This window comes from Polistes canadensis, unplaced genomic scaffold (assembly GCF_001313835.1).
Source record: "Polistes canadensis isolate GaletaPanama2010 unplaced genomic scaffold, ASM131383v1 scaffold_114, whole genome shotgun sequence".
NCBI lineage: Eukaryota > Metazoa > Arthropoda > Insecta > Hymenoptera > Vespidae > Polistes > Polistes canadensis.
In genome coordinates, this window is record NW_014569661.1 from 8,408 (window position 1) to 34,520 (window position 26,113).

At 33.8% G+C, this 26,113-nt stretch overlaps 1 protein-coding gene across 1 annotated transcript; it reads right to left on the reverse strand.

Moving 5' to 3' along the window:
- Positions 1-399: 399 nt before the first annotated feature.
- On the reverse strand, positions 400-22,745 carry LOC106787748 (serine-rich adhesin for platelets). The gene is made up of 7 exons (XM_014750370.1): positions 21,331-22,745; positions 19,641-21,023; positions 19,106-19,529; positions 18,337-18,437; positions 4,901-16,183; positions 4,152-4,690; positions 400-4,060 (listed from the first exon to the last, which is right to left on the reverse strand). Exons 1-7 carry the CDS (start codon positions 22,582-22,584, stop codon positions 1,000-1,002), a joined length of 18,045 nt encoding a protein of 6,014 aa, XP_014605856.1. The 5' UTR covers positions 22,585-22,745; the 3' UTR covers positions 400-999.
- Positions 22,746-26,113: the final 3,368 nt, after the last annotated feature.

Genomic DNA, 26,113 nt, shown 5'->3' on the forward strand with positions numbered 1-26,113 from the left:
TTCTTTACTGTGTGCCTTTTTTCTTTCTCTACATTTTTTCCTTTTTTCTTTTTTTTTTTTTTATATTTATATTTATTTTATATTTATTTTATATATTTATATTCAGAGATTTATATATATATATATATATAATATATATATATATATAATTCAGTCACATATACATATATGCAGACACATGCAACATTCCTCATCTCACATGCACACACATGCATTCACATTTCTTTTCGATGCAGCAGACACTCATATTCCTCGTATATAATAATATATTTATAAGATCCTTAGAATTACGTTTTTTTTTTTTTTTTATTATTTTTCTTATAACAAACAAATAAAGAAAAAGAAACGGAAGAAAAAAAGGGAAGAAGAAGAATATATTCGCTAATAATTCTCATTCGTAATATTATACCACAAGCGGCCATTATGTACATTTTGCTGCTGTTTATATTTTACTTTTTTTTTTTTTCATTTTACGTTTTTTATATTTTTATATTTTTTAAGTTTTTTGTTTTATTCTTCTTCCATACATTTTTCTTTACGCAGCTACCTGCCGCATTACTACTATATTACTTTAATATTACTACACTCTGACTTATATTATTTCATCATTGAAAAATCTAAATCTAAAAAATTAATTCGATAAGATAGAACATTTTCATTCGCATTTTATATAAACAACTTAATTCAATTAGAAAAAAGAAAGAAAAAAAAAAAATAAATGTTTCCTGGCAGTAGATCACATTTATCTATCATTTTAAATATATATATATCGTTCATGTTATAAGGGGTTTCTTCTAAATACAATAACTCGTTTTGAAAATAAACGAAACATAAAGAATGAATAAATCATCATCATCTTTTTTTAATTCCTTTTAGAAAAATCTAATAATGAGAAATATATATACTAAAAGGAGAAAAAATAAAATTAATAATACGTATATAACTATATTTGTGTCCTATTCGATATCTATATGATTAAATCTAATCGTGAAACACGTATCAAGAAGTACTATTTCTGTGCTTCTTGCTCTTAGATCTAACCGAATCAAATTCATCCTCGCTCCTACGTCGTTTCTCTTTTAATTGTTTTTCCATCGCCAGCATTGTGATCATACGTTTGTGCGAATCGCCAACAATCCAACCATGCTGTTCCTGACGATCATCTTCCTCTTCCTCGACCACTGGCGTTGGTTCAATAATTTCCTCCTCGTCGCTGGAACTTGACCAATAATAGAGTTGATTAACTGCAGCACGTTTTCTCCGACCAATTGCAACACCAACTCCTTCGTCAACTTTGTTCCACGATTTAGTAGTTTTCAATTCTTCGTCATCGTCACCATCTTTCCTACCATTAGACGATTTTCTTTCCTTTAAATCTTTTCCATTTGTTGTCCCGATACGACCGCCTTTCGATCGATCAGAATTCGTTAACTTGTTCCTCTTATTTCCGTTGTTCACTGTTTTACTCTCATTACCTTTTACCGATTTCTTTAATTTCGAAGAGGACTTCGTCGTACCCTTTTTCGATTTCAAACCAGAGTCCAATAAATGATTCTCATTTTCATTAGCTATTTCATTATTGTTACCTTTCAGCTCTGTCTTCTCACGATTATGTTCAGAATCTACAGAAGGACAATCAAGGATTCTGTCGTTTACTATCGATTCTTCTATCTTTTTCGATTTATCTTTACTCACTTGATGCTTCCTTTTATCAAGACTTTCATCCGACGAAACAATTTTGTTTTCTGTTAAATTGTTCGATTGTACTGTTTGTTCGATAACAGAAGATTCAATGTTTAATTCGAGATTATTAATTGTTGTTGTTGTCTTCTGTGCGCTTTCCTTTTTCTTCTCGAGTTCTCTTAAGATCTCTTCCTCGATCGCTTTTTGTTCCTTCGCTATTATCTGTTCGTGTTTCTTTTCCAAATACCTTTCCTTTCTTTTTTCTTTAGATTCTCTTTTTTGTTTTTTCGTTTTCTCGTGATCCGATTTATCGGTATATTTTCTACTTTGAGTTTCTCTAGTATTAGATTCTTCATCGGAGCTACTTATCTCTGCTAACAGACCTTGTTTGCCAATTGCACACTTTCTTTGCCTTCTGGTCGGTTGAAATTCCATGAGAATCCTTTCTTGTTCTTCCTGTAATTTCTTTAATTGTTGTTGTTTCCTTTTCTTAGATTCTTGAACTTTTCTACTTAAGAACACATGCAAAGGTAGATTGTCCGATTCCTTTTTTGGTTTCTCATTAGTCGATAATTTCTCTGGTAATTCGAGAACATCGCCGTCAACTTCTTCATCCTGTTCTTCATTCGTACTTTGATATCCTTCTTGTTCAGTTTCTTTAACTGGATCAACGATCTTATTAGTGATAAGTTCAGTACTTGGTATAGCATTTGTCTGTTCAATTTGATTTACGTGTACGTCGGTATTCAATATCTCCGGTCTATCCAACAAATCTAAAGCTTCCTCTAATGGAATAAGTTCATCATCTGGAGTATAATCCGTTCTCGTATTTTGCGAAGTCTTTTCTATTTGAGGAATTGGACTCTTAGCAATAGTTTCATTTGGAATCTCTCTTAAATCGGTTATCGTGTTATCTTCAATGTCCGAATCAGCAACCGAACTATCTTCTCGATACAAATCGTCTAGTTCCAAGATACGTTCGGATTGATTATCGGCATCGTCATCGCTATTTCTATGCTCGTTAATTTCTTTTCTCTCATCGATCACTAATGGATGATCCGACATTTCGGATTCTGATTTCTTATGATCGATATCAATGTATTTAGTAGTGTCAATAATATCAGTCCCACGATTTGTAGCCGCCCATTCTTCTTCTACTTCCTCCTCTTCCTCCTCCTCAATATCTTGATGATCTCGATCACCGAAACAATAATTTTCTTCGGTTCTCTCGATCTTATCAACCTCTTCTACCTCAACATCTTTCTTGACGGTTTTCTTCACTCGTCGGCGTCCCTTAGATTCGTAGCCAATACCACCGTCTTCAAATTCACTTTCGGATGATGTAGATAATTCGGCGAAAAGGTTTTGTTTACCTTTAGAACATGTACGTTGACTCTTTGAAATACCTACCCCAACGTCTTCAGTTTTAGCAGCTGTTCTATACTCATCCGAACTGTCGTTTTCGTACCACGCATTCCTTGGTTTCTTTTTAGGATTTTTATTCTTTTTCTTGAATTTTGTATGCTTTTGTTGATCAACCGATCGTTGTTTAGGACGTTGTTTTCTTTCTACAAACTCATCCATAGGACCTGTGATTCGTTGACGTTGTTGTTGTTGTTGTTGTTGTTGTTGTTGTTGATGGTGGTGATGATGGTGATTATGATGATGATGATCCTCGCTTTGGAATGCTTTCAATGCACCTTTCGTTTTAGGTGCAAACTTTTCCATTTCCTTGAACTTACGATCAATCATAGATTCCAATCTCGTTCCGAGAACATCTCCAGTTTTTCCATTTTCCAAACTATCGCCGATAGCTTTCGATAACAGGTCAGCTACATCGACTTCCTTTGTTCTAATACAACTAACCTCATAATTTTTCTCAACTTTTGTTCTGTAAGACATGACACCACCGAAAGCTGGTTCCATTTGACTCTCGTCTTCATCGAAATCGTAAACGTCTTTGATCTTTTCCGATCTCAGTTCGTTGTTCTTACGTTCAAAATTATCCCGACGTTTTTTCTTTTCGGCTAATCCACCCTGATTATTTTTTTTTATTAACGGAAATTCCGGACGTTTTTTCGTTTTCTTAGATTTACGTTGTTGTTTCTGTATTATGCTAAATTCGTGTAACGCAGTATCAATATGCGATCTTTCTTGCTGTCTTCGTTCATTCATCTCCTTTTTCCTCTCGAATAATTCCTGTATCGGATTTCTTGCTTTCTTAGGTTGTAAATCCTTTCCTACCGTCACCGATATCGTTTCCTGAATCGTTTCCTTGATTGGTACGGTGATCTTAGTCTGTCGATCTTCAGGTGAAGTAGATCTTGGTGCACGTGCACAAGCTAATTCAGCGAGAACCTTCATCGGGGTCGAACCACTGCGAATAAGAAAAAGGAAAATTCGTATCGTCAGTAATAGGATTATCAAAAGAAAAAAAATATGAAATAAAAAGGAACTTTTCTACTCACTTGTGGTCGTGTTTGCCGTTATTATGCAACAAATTCGATAATGCTTTATCCAAAAGACCGCCCAAGGCTGAATTCATTTTGCTTTTAAATCCTGATGCATCTAAATTTGTCTTAGCTATCTGATTATCTTGAACATGATCGATATTAGTGGTGTCGTTACGGTTCCCGTTCGAGTTGGACAAGTGTCCGTGATTATCGATCCGTAAATAAGGAGCATCGTTGTCATCCTCGTTCATTTTACTATGATCGGTTTGACGTTGACGTTCGTATACATCGTCAGTGGTATTGCTTCCGGATCGTTGTCCGAATGTACTTGCTATAAGATTCTCGCTCTCTCTCATACGTTGTTGAATCTTGTCGCGGAGCTTGTTGTTATGCTCGAATGCAACATCGAGACTATCTTCGTAACCAGGATTATCAGCACGAGATATGTCAGGGCTGACCGATCTGCTGGATTGTTCGCTTTGTACATTCCGAGTTCTACCACCGCGTTTACTATATTCTCTTTCTCGCGTACTATGCATCTCTTCACCGAGTAACTGAAAATAATTAATGATTCATTAAAGTTATTCTATTACCTTAAAGAGATAAAATATTAATATTTCATTATTAACATAATCCCCCCCGTATTGTGTACAATATTGTCTCGATTGCATTAAAGTTATAAATAGGATTTACGTAAGTAGATTATGGTTTAATTCATTCATCACAATAATCTTCATTCTGCAAAATCAGATAAATTTACTAACCTGATTAACCGATTCCAACAGACTTCCAAGACTATTTTGACTTTCAACATCTCTCCATCGATCCTTATTGGTCCTATAAAGTTGTACCTGATCGTCCTTTTTATGATAAGCATCCGAATGATCGAGCTTGATCTTTTTAGCTCCGCGTAACTCGTTTTCCGTTGTTGCTTTCAATCTTGAACAACACTCGACGAAAAGTTCCTCGTCAAAGTTTAACACCTTACCTTGTCGTGGCTTGACCGATTCTATTTCCTGTGGCACATCTAAAGCATTATCTTCAATGGCATCTGTTGGTGCTATGGTGATAACTTCAGTTCGATCTCTGTGACTCGAGGACGGCGATCTAATCAAGACTTTACCGTTAGAAAATACACTAGGACTTCTTTTCCTGGTTACATCTGAAGTATGTTTCCTGTCTTCTTCTTCATCATCTTCGTCGTCTTCTTCTTCTTCTTCTTCTTCTTCGTCTTCCTCTTCTTCTTCATCTTCTTCTTCTTCTACTACTGCTACAGCTGTTGCTGTTGCTGTTGCTGCAGTTGTTGTTGTTGTTGTTGTTGCTTGTTCTTGTTCTTCTTCATTTTCATTTTCCAATTCTTCATCGTCGTCTTCGTTTTCACTGTTCGAACTACTCCCTAATGAAATATCAGGTGTATCACGAGCAAACAAAGGAGATATCCTTCTCTCTTCACAATTTATTTCACTGTTGTTTACTTCCTCCTCGTCATCTATTTCACTTTCCTCTTCACAACTTATTTGTGAATCTCTATCTATATTCGTTAATCTGACTTTTGTATCCTGATTGATCATCTGTCCAGTCGACGATACGATTTCATTTTCGTACAAATTGTTATCGACACCTTTATCTTCATCTTCATCTTCTTCCACAATGTTTTCTTCTTCTTCTTCTTCCTCTTCCTCTTCCTCCTCCTCTTGTTCTTGTTCTTGTTGTTGTTCTTCTTCTTCTTCTTGTCGGATATCTATCGTATTGAAATGTTTGTTCTTTGCCAAATCAACCGTATCGATTTTGGTTTCGTTTATTTCGTCACTCGTGACCACCATTCTTTTCCCATATTTTCGAAGAGATTTATTTTCTTCGATATCAACAATCTGCTTGACCAAACGATTATTCTTTTTTCTGGAATTTTTCGTTGATTCTTCATTATTAAAATTCACAAATGTTCTATCGTAATCGATAGAACCATAACCATTATCCTTAACACTTGAATCATTTGATTTAGATGATTTCCTTAACTCGTAAGACGTTTTTTCTTTATTCCTTTGTTTGTAATTCTTGCGAGGTAGAACTTCGTCAAGACCATTTGACAATTCGAAAGACCACGATATCTTTTCTTGTGCACGTTTCTTACTCAATCTACATCTAGAATTGAATGTTGATACTTCGGGTTCTAAAATCGACGTAACCGTCGAATTATTATTACGCGTGGAAGTTTCTTCTTGCGTAACACGATGCTTCAAATTATTTCTAGATTTCGAATGTTTGTTATTACCACGTCGACAATGTTCTTGACGGTTGGACGATGAAATTTTCTCTTGTTTGTTATGGGAAAATGAATTTCTTCTTTTGACATCTTGTTTGTTGCTCGTTCGTTTACTATTGGAATTGATTGAACGATGTTTTTTAGTATTCTCGTAATCGATATTCTTCATGTCCAAAAATTCTCCTCCTCCTCCTCCTCCTTGTGATACTTTCAATGGAACATTATTCCCATTAAATTCCTTCGATTCAAAACCATTACGCGATGTATCAGAATCATTTTCAGATTTCGAAACCCAATCGTTCAATACTTCCTTAACTTTATCCATTTTTTCACAACCAAACACACGACCAAACACACTTTTAACTATTTTATTCTTGTTTTGTGATTCGTCGAGACCTTCGTATTCGCTACCATCGCTGTCGCTGGATAAATCAGCGATTTTCAATTTGGCCATCATCGTTGTTTTCTTTTTCTTTGTCATCCGAGATTTTCTATGAGTCATTTTTTTAGACGATTTATTATTCTTACCTAATTTCTTCGACGAACCACGAGATTCAGAATTCAACGTACGAACGAATTCCAATTTGTCTTCTTCCATCTTTTTATTAATCGTTAATGAACTTGCTCGAGATTTAGTATTCTCGATATAACGATCGTCAATGGGTATTGTTTCGTCGACATTTATTTCACGTTCGTTAATGAAAAACTTGTCATTATCTATTTTTTTTGTTTTACCAGATTGCTGCTTGTAATTATGATTTGTTACCTTTAAATCGTCCTGCTTAATATCCGGAACATCATCATTTTCTTCTTCGTTAACGCTATTGTCATTTTCACTTTCGGATTCGCCAGATATCCATGATTGTGTATCCTTCTTATCGGTATTATTTTCTAATTGAGATTCCTTGACTAATACTTCTTTGTCGATTGGTGAATTATCATCATTTTTCATTTGTATTATTTTTTTGTTCTTTTTATTATTCATTTCAATTAAAAATTCGGAAAGTGGTTTATCGGTTAAACTAGACGATGACGATGACGACGATGACGATGATGACGATGATGACGACGACGATGACGATGACGACGACGACGACGATGATGACGATGACGATGACGACGATAAAGCATCTTCGTTCGTTTGAATAAATTTAATATAATCGTTCATACAATTTGGATTTTTTTCCATGGATAAATTATTATCCAAAATTTTTTCATTTTGATTATTAATCGTTAAAGGTGAAACTTTGTTAATGATTTCATTGTTACGCGAATTATCGTTAAACGATGACAACAAATCGTTTTGAATGAATTTATCATTGTTCGTAATTACAATAGGATCGATTATTTTTGTTTCAATCGTCGAATGAATTATACGTTCGATATTATCTTCAAATACGCATAAATCATTCCGTTCTAATAATTTTGACCCAGTCGTCGTCGTCATCGTCGTCGTCTCGTTGTTAACATTCGATATCGATTTTTCTTCTTCGTACGTTTGAACAATACGTTGATGCCTTTTAGAAGAAGATTTCGATGATGTTTTCTTAACGTTTCTCGAAATTGAATTAGTTTCGATTTCAAAAGAATCCGAAGTATTGTTTTTAGATTTAATTTTGTCTACATTAGAAATCATTGACGTTTCTTTCTCTCGTGTAATATCAACTTTGATTAATTCATCATCGTTTTCTTTCAATATTAACGATTCGTTTTCTTTGAAACTTTGCACATTTTTATCGAAACTTTCCACAATTGAATGTACAGAATTTTTATTCGAATTTTCTTCATTATTTTTCTTCAAAATATTTTCTATTGAATTTCCGTTAGATAATTCATACGTTTTCTGATCAATACTACCACCATCGACGTTATTCTTTTGAAATTCTTCGTTTTCTATGTTCGTCTTCGTATTATCAAAATTTTCTTCTATCTTTTTATCATAATCAATTTCATCATTTTTATTCAAAGATACGGAATATCGATTAGTCTCATCAACGTTATTATATACGTTGTAATCTTCAACAGTATTGTTAGTTTCTATTGTTACATTACCGATCGATTTATTTTCCAAATTTTCAACAAACATATTCGATTCTTTTAAATTATTTAATGATTCGATAACTTTAATCTCATCTTTATTAGCATTAATTTCTTCCAAATCCCTATCCGAATCGTTATTAATTGTATCACTTTTGTAATTCGTACTCGAGGATATGCAAATTTCATCGGCAATCTCGTTAACCTTATTCTCATTATCTTTCATAGAATCAAGCTTTGATTGTAATTCTTTTTCGATGCTAGTCCAATTAAAAGTAACGTTATTATCAGATTTTTCTTCGATGCAATTAGCACCGATACCATCTTCTTCTTCTTCTTCTTCTTCCGTTGAATTTTGTTTAGTTTTAATAACAGATTGAGAAAAATCATTTTTAATTAAATCATTTTCTTTTAAATCGCCATGCATTATCTTTGATTCGGGATCGTTTGATTTAGTATCGTGATTAAAACGAACATTAACGATATCATTTTCTAACAAATATGTATTATCTTTTACGAGAGTTTCTGTAATTTTAGAATTCCAAGATGATGCAACAACAGTATCATTATCATTATCATTATCATTATCATTATCATCATCATTATCATCATTTGCAGTTTTCTTATTTAAATCAGAATCTTTAATAACAGATTTGTTTTGTTCTATGATCACTTTTTTTGGTTCGGGAGTATTCAAATCCAAATGTTCTTCGGCCAAATTTCTTTTCTTCGTTTTGTCACGCTTTTTATCATTCTTTTTCTTTTTATTATCTTCGTCAATTTTTTTAGTTACATTTTTCAACGGAGTAGACGATGATTCTTGTGGTATTGGACTAACGTGATCGGTTAAAACATATTCGTCGTGGCTCATGTTTTCAGTTATCTTACAAATTTCTTCATCTAAAAGTTCATCTTCCAAGGTTTCTTGATGATTATTAACCGAATGTTCGAAAGAAGCAGTAGATTCTATATTGTTTAAATAATCAGACGAGGTATCATTTTTCTCAAAATTAGACAAATCATCGTTGGTAGCCATTTGTAAATTATCATCCGTTGATTCGATTGTTTCTTTATCATCAATTTCATCGTTAATTGGATCATTTTCATTGATCGTCCAATTATTGCTGTCTTGACATCTGTCATCTTCTACATTTTTATTATCGCAATTAATGACTTTTTCTTTGTCCGACTTGGTTAATTGTATCAAATGAGATTGCGATTGTTGATGTTTTTTAAGGGAACTCTTTCGGGTAAAACTGGTTGCGCAAACGTCGCAGAAAAATCTGGCAGCCTCTTTGGTGAGTTTCTTACGTTTTTCTACGATCAAAATTTCACCGGTTTTCGTATGGACGACTACGAAATTACCAGCTGTACGTTTTTTCGGTGTTTGAAGATCATCCAAAATTTGACGACCGTCCAATCCGAATTCCGATTCGTTCGCATTAATCGATTGTTCCGAAACGAAGGAATCATCTTTATCAGTTTCACTGTTGTTCTTATTATCCTTGTCGTCGGTTGAAATCATTTCGTTGATCGATTTGACGTCTTCCAATGACGTATTCAATGATTTTTTTTCGTAATTTTTATTTTCATTAACGAAATGTTCAACAACACCTCCTCCTGCTGCTTTTTCTTCTTTCCGATCGACAACGTAGTTTGGTACTTCGTAAAATGTTTCCTCGGAACTTTCGCTGTTTGAAAAATCTTCGAGGAATGAAATATTGTCTTTGGCTCGTCTCTTTGGAATTTGTCTTCTTTCGATTCCATTTGAACTCGTTCTACCATCCGACAACTTGTTATCGTTAAATAAACAATCATCGGTTTCTGGATCCTCGTTAATTTCCTGATGATTTTTCTTCTTTCTCGTAAAACGTTTTCTTCTTGGACAGGAATTATTACCAGGCTCGCTAGTACAAGAAGATTCGGATAAATTATCGGTTGTTTCGAAATTTTCGGAACACGTTGATTCTTCCTCGGTACGTTTGTTACGTCTTGACGATGTTGATCCTTTTATTTTACTTGAATTAACAACCAACGACGGAGTATCGTTTTCCACGAAATTCATCGAACTCGATTTGCCGATCCCATCGATTAATAAATCACGTTCGATTAATTTAGTTTTATTATCGGATACGTTGTTGCATGATTGATTTTCCATTAAAGATTCGTCATTTTTCTCATTGATACGCATCGATAATAATAACTTTTTCGATTCTTTCGTTTCTATCGGATTATTCATTTGAAAATCTTGCTTAACAGATTCACCATCTAATTGATAATGTTCTTCGTGAGTGATTTTACGTTTGGACGTACGCTTCTTTGTATGCTGCAACACGTCGCTCACTTCGGGAACTTTGAAGGGTTCCGGAAGGGCGTTGCTAGCATTACCCGCCGGAAGATCAACGTTCGACGATTCCTCGCTCGAACAAACACTACCAGTATTAGTATTAGTAGTATTAGTAGTAGTAGTAATAGTAGTAGTAGCAGTAACAGCAGGAGTAGATGATATCGTCAAATCCGTCGAAGATGTACAACTTTTTTCAATGCGACTATTGTCCATCGCACATTTGACGAAGATTTTTGATTCCTCTCGTGATTTTTCAATCGATAATTTTACAGGTAATTCCAAATGTTCGTCCGCCAATGATTTCTTTTTCCTTCCACGTTTCTTAACAATTTTTTGCGTTTGATTGGTGGACGTTGTAGAAGAAATTCTTTCGGAATCGTCAGCAACTATCGAATCATTGATTTTTATGAACGATGAATCTTTCTTGACATTTTCCTGACAAATATTGTTGTCATATAACTTTGATATCTCAGGTATGCGCAATATCGTTGGATGCTGCTGCTGTTGCATCGAAGAACTTACTTTTTTTTTTTCCTCTTCCTTCTTTAATTCACATATTTCTGTTCTAACAGATGTAGTAGTAGTAGTAGTAGTAGTAATATTATCATCAACGTTTATTTTATTAATCGACGGATCGTCGTAAGATAAATTATTTTTAACGTCATCGAATGTTTCCTCTTCTACGTTACCTGGAACAACATCGATAACAGACGACGATTTCAGCCTCGAGGATTTTCTTCTTCGAGACGTCGTAACTACAGTAGTAGTAGTAGTAGTAGTAGTAGTAGTAGTAGTAGTAGTAGTAGTAGTAGTAGTACTAGTACTAGTAGTTTCTTCTTTCTGAATTCTCGTTTCGCTCGAGGGGGTATCCGATCGATATAGTAGTACGTTTTCCTTGATGAAATCGGAAACGTCCTCGGAGTTTAATTTTCTTTTAGAAAACCTTCTACCCATGAAATTTGATTTAACTTCTACTGCTGACTTACGTTTGTTTTGTTTTCGTGATATCAACAAGTTACTAGTAGTAGTTGTAATAGTTTCGTTAGAAATCGATCCTACTTCTAATTTTCTTTCATGATTTTCTTTAATCATCGTCGTTCTATTTTCATCTAATAATAATTTATTATCGGTATTTGATATTATTATTTCGTTTTCCTTTGAATTACACTCGTCAACTTTCTCATTGACGTTTGTTCTTAATTTTGTCGTATTTTCGATAATTGTATTAAATTGTAACTTGTTGGAATCATTATTCGAATTATCGTATCTATGTTCATAATCTTTCTCGATCATTTTTTCATTAGATTGATCTTTAACTTCTTTCACTTCGTTGTTAATATTATTCAATATATTACATTCTATCGTAGACGTGACATCTGTATTTTCTATCAAATCATGATTTCCTTGCTGATCATTATTTTCCAATCGTGGTTTATCAGTATGTAAATCTTCCATTGAAACTTTATCAACTGCGACCGATATTTGTTTGTGATTTTTCATCGAGTTATTACTATTATTACTACTACTACTATCATCCGATCTTTTTTTAAACTTTCGTTTTGATTTAGAAATAATTTCGACGCTGACATTATCATTTTTAGTTAATTTTATTTTATTTTCCATTTGATTATCTTCTATAGGCAAACATTTTTCTACAATATTATCAATTTCACGTTTATCCTTTATAAAAACAGTGTTTAAAATATTAGTCGAAACTTCTTCTTTTTCTTCTTTTTGCTTAATTATTTCATCGGATCGAATTAGATTTAATTTATCAGACCCGTCGGTTTTATATTCTGATATTACACGATCCAATTGATCCATAATAATATTATCGTCAGATCTTTTCTCATCCAGATTAGGATTAAGCTCGATAACAGATTCGTTAGCAACTTCATCGGTTGAAAGTGTATCATCGTTCCTTTTAATCGTTTCATCTAATAATTCAGGATTTTTATCTAGATTATTTTTCTTACTAATTGATTTATTACCTTCACAACGTTCGACAACATTCTCAACCACGATTAATTTAGGCTCCATTAATTTCTCTCTCGTAGCTATTCCAGCAGTAATAACTTTATTTTCTTGTGAAGTATCGTTATTGGTATCCAAAGTAGGTCCCACTTCATCTAGTATGCTAGTTAATTCGTCAGCGGCTATATCCAAAAGTGTACCAACTTCACCTTCCAAAAGTGCATCCTTTTGTTTGGCGATTTTCGAGACGATTTTTTCTAAAAACGAACCCTTTTTTCTAGGTTTCCTTTTGGAAAGATCTAAAATGATATCATTCGTTGGCGAACGTATTGTAGGTGATTTATCAACGACTTTAGGTGTACGATCTTCAGGTGTTAACACCACCGGTGTTGGCGTTAATTGTTTATCATCATTCTCACGTTCTTTTTCATCTCGAGATAAATCTATCGTAGAAGATGATACCGCTGTATCAATTTCCGAAATTTTCTCTGTATTATTAACGATATTGCCACCAGCTGGCTGAGAAGCATTACTTTGTGCAACACCAACAGGATTAACATTGTTTTCTACGTTAGTTTGAACAGTAAGAACGACACTTTGTTGAACTTCAACGGGTATGTTCATACCTTCCGTTAATATGCCAATAACGTTACTCAAAGATCTTTTCGATGTTCTTTCACGCCGCGAACCCCAACATTTTTTCGGTCTTCCAACTTTCGGCTTGTGCGAATTAATTGTCGAAGATTCCATAGAATTTTCTTTACCGCTGTCGATCGAATTTGTTGTTTCCGATTGCAAATGACTCAGGTTTAAATTAATCGGATCGATATTCGTCTTTTCCAGAGATATTTTCGAATCTTTTGATTCCGTAATTGTACTATCGGTATTATTTTGTTCGTTGTTATTCTGTTGTATTTCTTTCGTATCTTCCTTGTCAAATGATTCTACTTCATTGGTAATATTTGTAACGCTCGGTGATGAATTACTTTTGATATCCTCATATTGTTCATCTATTATTTGATCCACGTTTGATTTGATTCTACCGCGTCGTTTGCCCAACGATGTGTTCTTCTTTAATATAACGTCGTTACTTTCATCCGCGATACTTTCTTTCTTATTACATTCGGATACTTTCTGATCATCATTGAGATTTTTTTGATTACTTTCCGATCGTTCTTGGTCGTCAGTATCTGCGGAATTTTTCTTATCATTTTCTATTTCAGAATTGCACGAAGGTGTTGTTTCCGAACAAGTAATAGTACTATCTTTGGCTTCCTCAGTTATCTTCGAATTAGAATCACTGTTATTCATTGTTTTTGTGTTTTCCTCATTGTCAACATTCTCGACAATCGCCAATGATTTGTCTTCATCCATTATTTTGGTCTTATCAACGTTTCCCTTTTTTTCATTATTTCTCGGTGACTTTCTTAAAAAACTAGTCTTCTCTTTCTTTGATGTTTTCGACCAAGTCTTTGGTACATCCAAGGTAGAAGATTTCCGTGAGATTTCAGTTGCACAGTTGACACGAGTATTCGAATCCTGATGTTCCTTAGAAATTTTGCCAACGTTTTTATTAGCATTTATTTGTGAATCCAATCTCGAACCCGATTGTCTTAGACTACGTTTCGATGAGATATTTAAGAGGGATGTTAAATCGAGCCTAAAAAAATTGTAAATATCTTCCCTAGCGTTCGCGTGCAATCCTATCAAGAGTTTTTTCACTTCGAATGGCATGTCCTTTGTATTAAGAGATTCCATGTCCTGCGAATAGATACCACGATCTTGTCGAGTTCTCGAATAACTTCTCGTCTCTAAGGTTTTCGATAAATTCGACTGTTCATCCCTCGTCGAATCGTTCTTCGTACCGTCAGCTGAAGTAGCACGACACTTCGAACCCCTCGGGACCCTTCTCCCATCTTCCTTCCTTACATTTTCTTCCAAAGTATTGTTGCTGTTAACGCTTTTTACCGGAGCACTTTTTCTCGTTCGTATTCTACTCTCACGAATGATCAACTTGTTCGAGTTATTTTGATTTTCTCCTACCACTGCCACTGGTACGGTCTCCTGCTGTTCGATTTTTCGATCGATTATCTTATTGTCAACAGTCGTTTTTCTTTTTTTGTATTGTCTCTGATCTTCGATCTTGTTGGATGATGATGATGATGATAATGATGATGATGACTTATCGCACGTTTCGTTCGTACAATTTCCAATAACTTTGGATGACATCGTAGGACTGTCTCTTTCGTTTTCAACATTTTTATTCATACCACGAAGTATCTTTTGATCGGGATTACTTACGGGAGATAGTATAGGCAAATCGTTGGCCGATTTATCAACGTATTCCTCGTTAGACGATATCTGTATCACCGGTTCCAAAGTTGGCATCTTGTCACTGTCAGATGACAATCTCGTTGTTCTCCTAGGTACTTGTATCTCATCGTTGTTTTTAGTTTTACTTACGATCTGATTCAATTTAGATTTAGATAATTCAGATAAATCTTTACCAATGTTACGTACTATCGGTGATTTAATATCGCGAATTTTCGTGTTCGATGATTGTTGTTGAACGTTAGACGAAACTTTGTTAGGATTTCTCGCAAATTTTCCATCCTGCGTACGTAATTGTGATTTAGCTTTTATCGATGCGTTCAATGAAGTAACCGGATCAACCGAACGTTTACGTTTTGGGGTTGTTTGACCGGACGTTGATTTGTTTTTACCACTAGACGGTGATGTTTTAACAATAACAGATTTATCAGATTCATTATTATCAATGTCCGATATTTTATTAGACGTTTTTATATTATTCTTCGCACTTTTACTATCGATTTTCGTCGAATCTTGTATCCTAATCTGATAGTTGGATGTTGCTTTCAAGGTCGTCTTGTTCCTCCTCGCTCTAACTCGTTCGCGTTTCATCGTCGTACCACGTGCATCGACGTTCTCAACGACTGCATTTTTCACCTTTATGTTCCTTTTCTTTCCAAGCACCCTGGGCCGTCCGACCTTCGGCTTATTATTCTCTCTACTAGCACCACCACCACCACCACCAACACTACCACCACTACCACTACCAACACCACCTCCTTCCGTCTCATCCTTTCTATCCTTCGAGGTAGTTTCAATCTTCTCTTTGGTTGTCTCGCTATTCCCGCTAGCCTCCATAGTCGTTCTATCCTTTTCCTTCTTATTATTATTATCCCCCCCGTCGAGTTTTCGTTCTTTATTATCATTGTCATCTATTTCGTTATAATCATTAATGACACTTTCGATAACAGCCGATATGTTGTCACTTCTGCAACGATTACGTTGAATTGATTTAGCATTCTTCAACAATTTGTTCCTTAAAACTGCCTTATTCCTGGACATCCTTGATGCTGTTGAACTATCGTTGCTCATACGTGGTCGTGATCTCGTCTGGACCTATACAAACAGTTATGGTTCAACACTATAAACGCGCCTATCTTCAATGATCAACAGATTGATTACAGAAAAAAGGGTGTCTTGTAAAACATCCGATCACAAATTATTAACAATTTTCTTCTTTTTGTTTTGTCAATGATAAGGATAGCAATAAAGAGAGAGAATAATATCTATTTTTATTAACATTGTGAAATTGTTAATATTATTATCGATCGAATATTTTCAAAAAACACCCTAATAATATTATATTACGATATAATTAATTATTCTAATAAGAAATAATATTATATTATTTTTTACGTGATCAACATTATTGCCAATTTTTCTTTGTTTTGTTATTAATATCAATCCAAAAAAGAAATAAAAAAATATATAACTATTTTCATTATCATTGAAATTACAATAAATTACAAACACACTATATCGGATTGAATATTATTTTAAGACATAATATTAATTCTACTCAATATAATTAATTTTATTAGACAAATGAAAAATAATACTTTATTATTCTTGTTTCAATGACGTATGTAAACCTGTTTATATTTAAAAGACGATAATAAAAATATCGATCATTGATGAATGAATAGATAGCAAATAAGGGTGCGTTTTAAAACATCCAATCAAATTACTACCTAATATTTCTCTATACTTTCACATCGATGAAACTAATTTATTTCCATTTTCATTACCATTTAAATAACAACATTATTGGATCGAATATTATGAAAACATCTTGAATAATAATTAATCCTTTTCAACGTCAACAGTCATTGGAAAAAAAAAAAAATTAAAAGAATACAAAACTTTATTATTCCTATTTCAATATAACGCACATTATTAAAAAATACCTGTCTATATTTTCGAACGATGGAAATTAAAATACAAAAAAAAAAAATCGATCACACACTACTATATATTATAACTACAATACAATAGTGTTTATACGTAGAGACGAGAGTACAAAAATTTTAAAGTAATAAAGAAGTTTAATAAACAAAAATCTGACAAAAAGTTTATCGCGATTGGTTGTGTTGGACCGAGGGCATAAAAATTGAACAAAAAAAAAAATAAAAAACATAAAAATTTACACTACGAATGTCCTATTATTTTCTTTTTCTATTTTTCTCATACGCATTCGTATAACATACACGTATATATTATATGTGAACAATTTTTGCAATGTACAACACGCGTACAAACGACAAAGAGGGGTGTTGGTGGGAGTGGGAGTTTGCGGGGTGGGGCAGGGGTGTTAGAGGGGGTAGAGAGATAGCGCGCGTGCAACTTTCGCATGGATGGATGTGTGTGTGTGAGCTAATCAATACTCCATTTATATCCGTGTCATCCACTCCAACCAGCCGTTATGCGTTTCATCGTTTTCTTATCATTATCAACTTGTTTAACTTTTTCGTAACGAAGCACACAAAGCTTTTAGGGTCACCTAACGTTCATAATCTTACATTAACGCCAGACTTTTTAAACCGGTCAATGTGAAAATAAATCATTTTGAGATATCCGAAAGAGAGAATATTACTTGCCTCATTAGTTAAACTTATAATAGTTGTTAGATAATAATTGGGATCAAAAATATATTTGTTTATACAAAATGATATATATATATATATATATTAAGTAAATATTTAAAATAATTTTTTAAGTTTTTTATTATCTGATTCTAAATGAGGTTTTTTTTTTAATTGAAATTAATGTCAAATTATTAATTGTGTAATATTTCTTTTTATCGGATTTTTATAGGAACGAATTGTTTAAGGTTATTTAGGATGATTGTTGTTAATTAAAGTTGGATCGAGATTTGGATTAAAAATATATTATCTACTTTTGAAAAGGATATAAGTTAAAATTAAAAAAAAAAAGGAAAGGAAAACTAGTTCTAAAATTATTTGTCAAGCATATGTCAATAATTTTGATAGAATTAAATTATTATGGGATATTTGTGAAAATGTGATTATACCAATTGTTCCAATTAACTAACTTCATTATTATGTTTTAAATTCTCAAGTTTAATAAATGCGCTACTATTTAATAATAATAATAATAATAATAATAATAATAATAATCTCATTATAAATTATTCCTCTCAACTATTCTTCGCGCGAATTAATAATTTTGCATATGAACATATAACTTACCGTACGCAGTTTGCCTTGATTTCTCAAAGTGTTGTCCTGTAAAACTTTTCTTGTAGCCCTTTTGGGGGGTAGATTGGCCAACATTTTTTGAATACTCTCACCTGAGAACAATATAATCGTAATGTTCTCAAAAGATCTGCAAATCATTTCTCGAGATACGTATAATAATTTAAGGACATTCAAATAATAGTTTTAAGTATCTACATATTTTTATTTTCTTTTTAAAATTATATTAAACAAATGATTATTTTCATACCAATTTTTGAAGAAATTTGATTTGATCAAACAACGTTCAAGCGTGGATATATTTTTAGAATTGTTTCGTATCATTGATTTATTTTCGTTAAAATTTTTTTCATTGCATAAGAGGCTTGTGAGAAAATTTTTGATTAACCCTTTGAGTGCTACGAACGCATATATGCGTTTGATAAAAGTTTCCAACGTGAACTATTAACGTATATACGCGTTTATCAATATAAATGCAAATATTGTAATATTGTATAGTATATTAATTAACGTTTTGAATCTTGTCACATGAAAATTATGTAAGAAACCCCAAAAGTGTATTAAATATAATTTATTATTAAGATCTGGATTAGAGAATAAAATCAATCAATGAAACAAATATACTAGTAATAAAAAGTATTCCATCGTTACTAAACACTTCAGTTAACAATATCAGCACAATCAAAGGGTTAAAATAGATAAAATACAAAAAAAAATACGTTGAATAAAAACACGAATAAGACGATTATCGATTGTATCTTACGGTCACTAGGTCGAACCCTAGGCCCGGTTGGTTGTTTTTCCCTGGGCACGTTTGTACGAGGTGATTGAGAATTTTGAATATTTCTTTTCATTCCACGTTGACGGCGTCTTCTGCTACGACTACCGAACGGACGCCACTTGCATTTCTTTTTTCCATTACCAAAAAGTCCCAACAACCAAGCCTGATCACCACCACATTCCAGCATGTGTCTGTGTAACTCCGAAAGTGTACTACAATTTTTCGAACACTTGGTACAGATTTTTTCCGGTAAAGTGGCATTCTTAGCTTTTATCGTAGGCGTACTACGTCCTGGTAGAAATAAATGTTTGTATAATTCACGTTGATCCCCGGAAAATTCGTAATGGGAGCACCAAACATTTGGATGCATGGAAGATTTGTGATCTTCCATTTCCCTCAGGGTTACCTATACGAAAAAAAACGATATCGGTATTTATTTTTAGGAGGGGGAGTGGAAAAATGTTGAAATATGATCAAATATGAAAATAAAAAATGAAATATAATACGAATAACTCACGTGTCTGGTAGTACATGCACCGCAAATATAAATCCTGGGTCTTGACCATTCGCCAGTTAATTCGGCGTAAATGACTTCCTGCATTTTCGCATTAGCATTGCCAGCAGCAGCAGCAGCAGCAGCAGCAGTAGCAGCAGTAGCAGCATTAGCAGTAGCATCGTCCCACTTTTGAAGTCTCATGAAATTACCGAACTCGAAACTAAACTCCGTAGACCGTAGAGATTGATCCACCGTTTGATCCACGCGAATAATTTCTTTATCCCGTCGATCGATCAAACCAATAGCTTTTAAACAGGATGACTGATCAAGGCCATTGTTTTCACCAAGGGAGGCGCAAGGATGATCGATTATCGATTCCTCATCGTTGTTGGTATCTTTACTTTTCTCTTTGCAGGTTTGTTCGTTGTTCGCGAGATTAGTTTGTACGATCTCGTTATTTGGAATCGAATTAACTAGAGATATCTGTTGTAACCTGTTCAATTTGATACGTTCCTTCAACAATTGTTGTTTCTTTCTCAATGATAATTGCGTCGATATATCGAATTTACTGAGATCCTTGATCGAACAGGTCCACTGTTCCTTCCCATCGTATTTTCTCGGGAAGTTGTATTTTTCGAATGATACCCTTCGGGGATAAGATCTGCTACTTTTACCAGGTTTCTGTGCGTATTCGCTCGAATTTTCGTATTCCTCAACTGCATAATCTTTGTTATAAACTGGCGTGGCAGCGGTTAACGAGATATCGATCGGAAATTGAATTTGATTTGCATTGTTGTGCTGTTCGTAAAATGATTGTTGTGGTTTTGATGATTCCGTTGTTGTCACCGACGACGATGACGATGACGACAACGACAACGACGACGACGAAGACGACAACGAGGAGGAAGAAGAGGAGGAAGAGGAAGAGGACACAGCTGGCACCATAGTCGTCGTCGTAGTCATTGTCGTAGTTATCGTCGTAGTCATTGTCGTAACCATCATAGTTGTGGTAGTTGTTGCCGTCATTGTCGTCATAGTTGTAGTAGTCGTCATAGACGAATTATTACCATTGCTTGGAGACGACGATGACGACGACGACGACGAGGACGTTGTTCCTGTTTGCAATTTTCCATCCAAATGATGAAGTAAATTCTCACGAATATTGCAACTCACGCTGCTGTAAAAGGAACTATCGAATTCCGGGCTACCGGGATTGCTGAAAACGTCCTTCGTAGTAGTCGGTACGACGTGGTGCTTCAGCAAGCTACTTTCCGATCGATATTCCACTTCCGCGTCACACGGTTTTCTCTCTTTCGAGGCCAGGACGTCAGATTTTTCATTGGAACTTTGGCAAACGACCTCCTTCTTCTTCTTACACGAAGTCGTTGGTTCCTTCGTTTTTTCCTAAACAAATTTATTATCACAATTTTTTTTCTATATTCGAATACAATAATAATAATAATAATAATCCGTTTTTATCGTTAACAATACAAATTTCGATTGTTTATATTAAATAGATTAATTTTCATGAATAATCTTTTTTCTATATTAAAATTTTTCCTTCGAGATAATATCGATATAAGTGAAATATAATCATATTACAATGAAATTTAGCTCGAATTGTTTTTCTAATGTTTGACATTAACAATTTGTCTCAACCTCCCTCCTAAAAAAAAGTTATACATAGAAACAAACGTGAGTTGATTTTTACCTGAATTTGTGGCGTCCTTTCTCTCACGGGGGAAGTAGAAGTAGAAGTAGAAGAAGAAGAAGATGAAGAAACTGCATGCATTTCGGTCATATGAACGAGTAATGCTTCCTTTGTTAAATATCTCGTCAAGCATTGAAGGCAAGCGTGATATTTGTCGGCATGATTATCGGCCATGTGAATGAACAAACATTCCAAACTGTCCAAGCATTTGTCAGAACAGTATTGACAATTTTGCGAAGATCTTCGTAAGTTTCTTCCTGAACGGCGGCCACCACCCGATTGGTGGACCCTTTCGGTATGTCTCTGTCGTAAAGATATTGACAAAAACTTTCTGTCGCAATAAAGGCAAAGATGTCTCACCGTTGGTGACGGTGATTTTGACGATGTTGTCGCTGGCTTTGCGACGGTTTGTATTTGATGGGAATTTAACGGAGACTTTGAAGAAGAAGGAGAGGAAGATGAGGAAGAAGAAGAAGAGGAAGAAGATGCGGATGAGGATAATGAAATTGAGGAAGAAGATGGCGACTGTTGTTGTTGAACCGTAAAAGTTTCCACTAGAGATGGGGTAGCAACTGTAGTAGTAGTAGTAGTAGTAGTAGTAACAGTAGAAGGTTGACAACAATTTTGTTGTAAAACCGATGCGATCCTTTCGAGTGGTAAACTACAATGAAAACTCGTAGGTGAAAGTTCCTCGTGTACCTGAGAATTTTTCGTTTCTTCCGTGATACCGAAAGTTCGTGTTACGTTAATCATTTCCGTAGAATTCGTTTTCTTATCGGTTAATTGATGATCAATACCGTTTAATAAATCGTTCAATAAGTCACGACAAGTATCACGTAACTCGAGATTTTCCATGATTTCATCGACGTTGTTGGTATTTCTTCCTCCTTCGACTATTGGATGATCAAACCTTTCCATAATGATCATACCGAGAGAACGTGTTTCCTTCTTGTCAGGCTCCGATTTTTCGGTATCGTTAATTAATAATAACGAATGATTAGTTTCCTTATCGAAATTCTTCGAACAAGAATTATCGTTAAATTTATTTTTATCGAGATCGAACGGGGACAACAATTGAAGACGACGCGGAGACGTAACTTTTCCGAATTCATCTAAATTCTTAGCAGATTCTAAAGTCGTCGTCGTCGTCGTCTTCGTCATTTGCATTTTCGTTGTACTCTCAGTCCAATCCATATCAGTGTTTCCGTATTCGCAATGAACGGTGCTGGTATCACCGTCCAAATCATTCTTCATTTTGTCGGCATGTTCGGATGGTAAAAAGACCGCAACAGCAGCTTCGGTTCTACTCTCGTTAGGTTTGGAAGGCTCGAATTTCGGTCCCTTCGAATCCTCGTCTTCTTCCTCCTCCTCCCCTTCTTCTTCCTCCTCCTCATCCTCTTCTTCCTCCTCTTCGTCCTTGGGTCCTTCTCCTCCTTCTCCACCACCACCACTACCAACAACTAGGTTCTTCTCAGTTTCTTTCTTCTCGATCTTTCCTTCGTCGTTTTTTCCTGTCCCTTCCACCCGTACTACCGCTGCCTTTCCCCCCTCCCCACCAACTCCCTCGCCCCTGTCACCCTCCTCCTCCTCTTCATCCTTTATCACACCATTCAACACGGTCATCACGTATTTCTCTAAAGTCTCGAGATTCCTCTCAACGCTGTTTCTATCATCCTCATCCTTTCGAATAGCCGAATCAACCCCACTATTATTATTATTACTATTCCTACCATCCGGAACCTTTTTCCTTAAATTGTTGATCACATTGCTAAGCCTACTCCTTTTGTCCTGTGCAGTTTGCGCTGATCTGTATACGTGTGCCGTTGTATGTTTCTCTTGAATAACTTGTTGTTGTTGTTGTCTCTCGTTACCGCTAGCACTGGCTGGTTGGCTTACGCCAAGATCTTCGAGATTGTGCATCGAGGCAACCATTTTGTTGTTTGTTTCCTTGTTGTATCTCCACGTCGTTGCTGTTGTTGTAGTTGTCGTAGTTGTTCGTGCCTGATTTATTGTCAGGGAACGATTCAACGAATCGAAATTGACTACTATTATTCCTCCTTTGGATGCCTCGCTATCAACACTGCCTGCCGATGCTGCTTCTGTGAACGAAAAAATATTCTCTTTTGTTTTTTTTTCTCTTTCTATTATTTTCTACGTTTCTCTTTGAAATAATATTTTTAGAAATAACTAATTGATCGTTAAATATAACATTTTGTAATTGATAATTATTGATAAAGTACAAAATACCGATTGTCTCTAGATTATTTTGTATAATAATAATTGTAAATATAATGGTTTTGTTGAGTGTTCAAATATAACGGATCAAGGGATAACGAAGTTTAGATTTGTAGTTTTTTGAATATTACATAAAAATTAAAATAAATTTAATATATATTATTATGTATATAATAATGTATATAAAATGTATATATAATGTAATAAATATAATATATATTTTGAATATTACATAAAAATAAAAATAAATTTAATATAATTATTGAAATTTAATAAATTTAAATAAAAAAAAGACGCTGAACTTTAGAGATTAAGTTGCTGAAGAAGTCCCAATAATAAAGGGACGAAAACGTCTAATTAATCAAAACGAAGTTCTAGTTCTTTTTAATGTCCGAATTCCCAACGATACTTATTTATTAATAAATAATAATAATAATAATATATTTGTAAATAATAATTAAACTCTTTATAATACGTTATACGTTACTTTTCATTCAAATTCTCGTATATATTGATATTTTGTTTGAATTTCAAATGATATTTTCTATTCGTAAATCACAAAAATATTAATGTTTCGAGTATTGACCACATGCTTCAAAGTTTTACATTATATATCGTCCGATACGAATATCAAATTCGGGATATAGGAGAGGGAGAGTTAGGAGAGAATTATTTCTCATGATATTATATTACATACATAAGTTAACGTGTCCTTCCCTATATTCATTTTTCAAATAACTTCAATTTAATACTTTCTTCTCTTACTCGGTTTTCTTTGAATAATTTATAAAAGAACCTATATCTATATATATATAAATATATTCTGGGGACAATGAGACAACCCAATCCCATCCTTTTACAATACAACCAAGTTATACAATATTATATTGAATATGAAGGTTAGGGGTGTTCATCATCGTCGTCGTATGACCGTACGATAGGAAATGCAACGAATGGAAAAATTAAACGTTTTACTCTCTTTCACGATCATTTATTCCGACGATGATATACAACGTCGGTGAAAGGTGAAATCCAAGAGGTAAAAAGATTATGTGCGTCGACTAGAAACATCTACCACCACCACCTTCTTCTTCTTCTCCTCCTCTCCTCTCCTCTCCTTTTTCTTTCTCCATCATTTCTTCCTTCCTTCCTTCCTTCCTTCCTTTTTTTTTTTTNCCACCACCACCTTCTTCTTCTTCTCCTCCTCTCCTCTCCTCTCCTTTTTCTTTCTCCATCATTTCTTCCTTCCTTCCTTCCTTCCTTCCTTTTTTATTTTTTTTTTTTCCTTCTGTTTCCAACCGAACGAGAAACGGAAATAAAATGCAAGGGACAAAGGCCGGGGATTACATAAGGCCTCCTAGAGATCAATAAATTCGTACGGATGACTAGCTGGAGTTTCTCTTTCCAGCAATTTCTCTCTCTTTCTCTTTTTATTTCTTATTATCATTTAAATATGTTTATATATCTATCCCTTTCTATTACAAAGTTTGACTACCCTTTGTAAACCTTTTAAACGTCGATTAATTTTACATCGTAAGGTAAATGTTTTCATTTCTATGATTTATTTATGTATGTATGTATTGTATATATATATATATATAATACATACTAAGTTCCATTTAACGATACAATAATTAAGAACGATGTGAATAGATAACAAGATTATATCCCTGTTTCTAGTAGTAACTTATACCTTTATAGATAGCTTTGCGAATAATCGTCTTACGAGTAAACCGAGAAATGTGAAATTATGCGAATGGATAAATATTATTATTATTATTATTATTATTATATATATAACACAGGATTAATAAAATAATTTTCTATTCCTGTTCTTGTGCGAGAAGAAAAATATATATGTGTATATATCTTTTTCTTATTTTTGTTTTTAATATATTTTTATTCGCTTGTTTTGTTTTATTCTCTCTTTTATGGATTCGAATTATTTTTCTACGAACATTTTCTCACATTTGTATAATACTATCAAAGTATCTTTTTAAACAACAAAAAATGTACTGAAAATGTATAAAATATACATTATTTATTTCCGAATAAAAGATAATATATTGTTCACAATTCAATTGGCTAAAATCTTATTCTATATGAAGGATATATGTTTTTTTTTGTTTTTAACCCAGTCATCTGACCTTTCCTGATAAGAATATAGGTATATATACGAAGATATTGTTAGATTTAGTGTTAAATTATTTTCATCATTTGAATAATTGGTTGAATCCGCAGAACAATTGATTCCTTGATTGTGATAATAATAATAATATTATTATTCTATGTTTAAATATATAATTATTTTAACGAGGTCTTAATCGTTACCTTTTTTTTTCTTTTTCATTACTTTTATTTTCAATAATAGAATCGTAATATTCGTGAAAACAAAAAATGTTCTTCTATCATTCGTGTAGAAAAATGAAATTTGTAAATTTTTATTTTTGAAGTGTCGTGAAGCAACGTTTAGTACATATACACACATACACACATATACAAGTTAGTTGGTGTTGTTCGATCATCACAAAAAGAAGACAAGTCGTGT

Coding starts and splice junctions, on each gene's coding strand:
- LOC106787748 (XM_014750370.1), bottom strand. CDS start 22,584: ATGAAGAATGATTTGGACGGTGATACCAGCACCGTTCATTGCGAATAC. Junction 19,530..19,640: donor GTGCATGTACTACCAGACAC/GTGAGTTATTCG, acceptor TTTTTCGTATAG/GTAACCCTGAGGGAAATGGA. Junction 18,438..19,105: donor TAGGGTTCGACCTAGTGACC/GTAAGATACAAT, acceptor TATTGTTCTCAG/GTGAGAGTATTCAAAAAATG.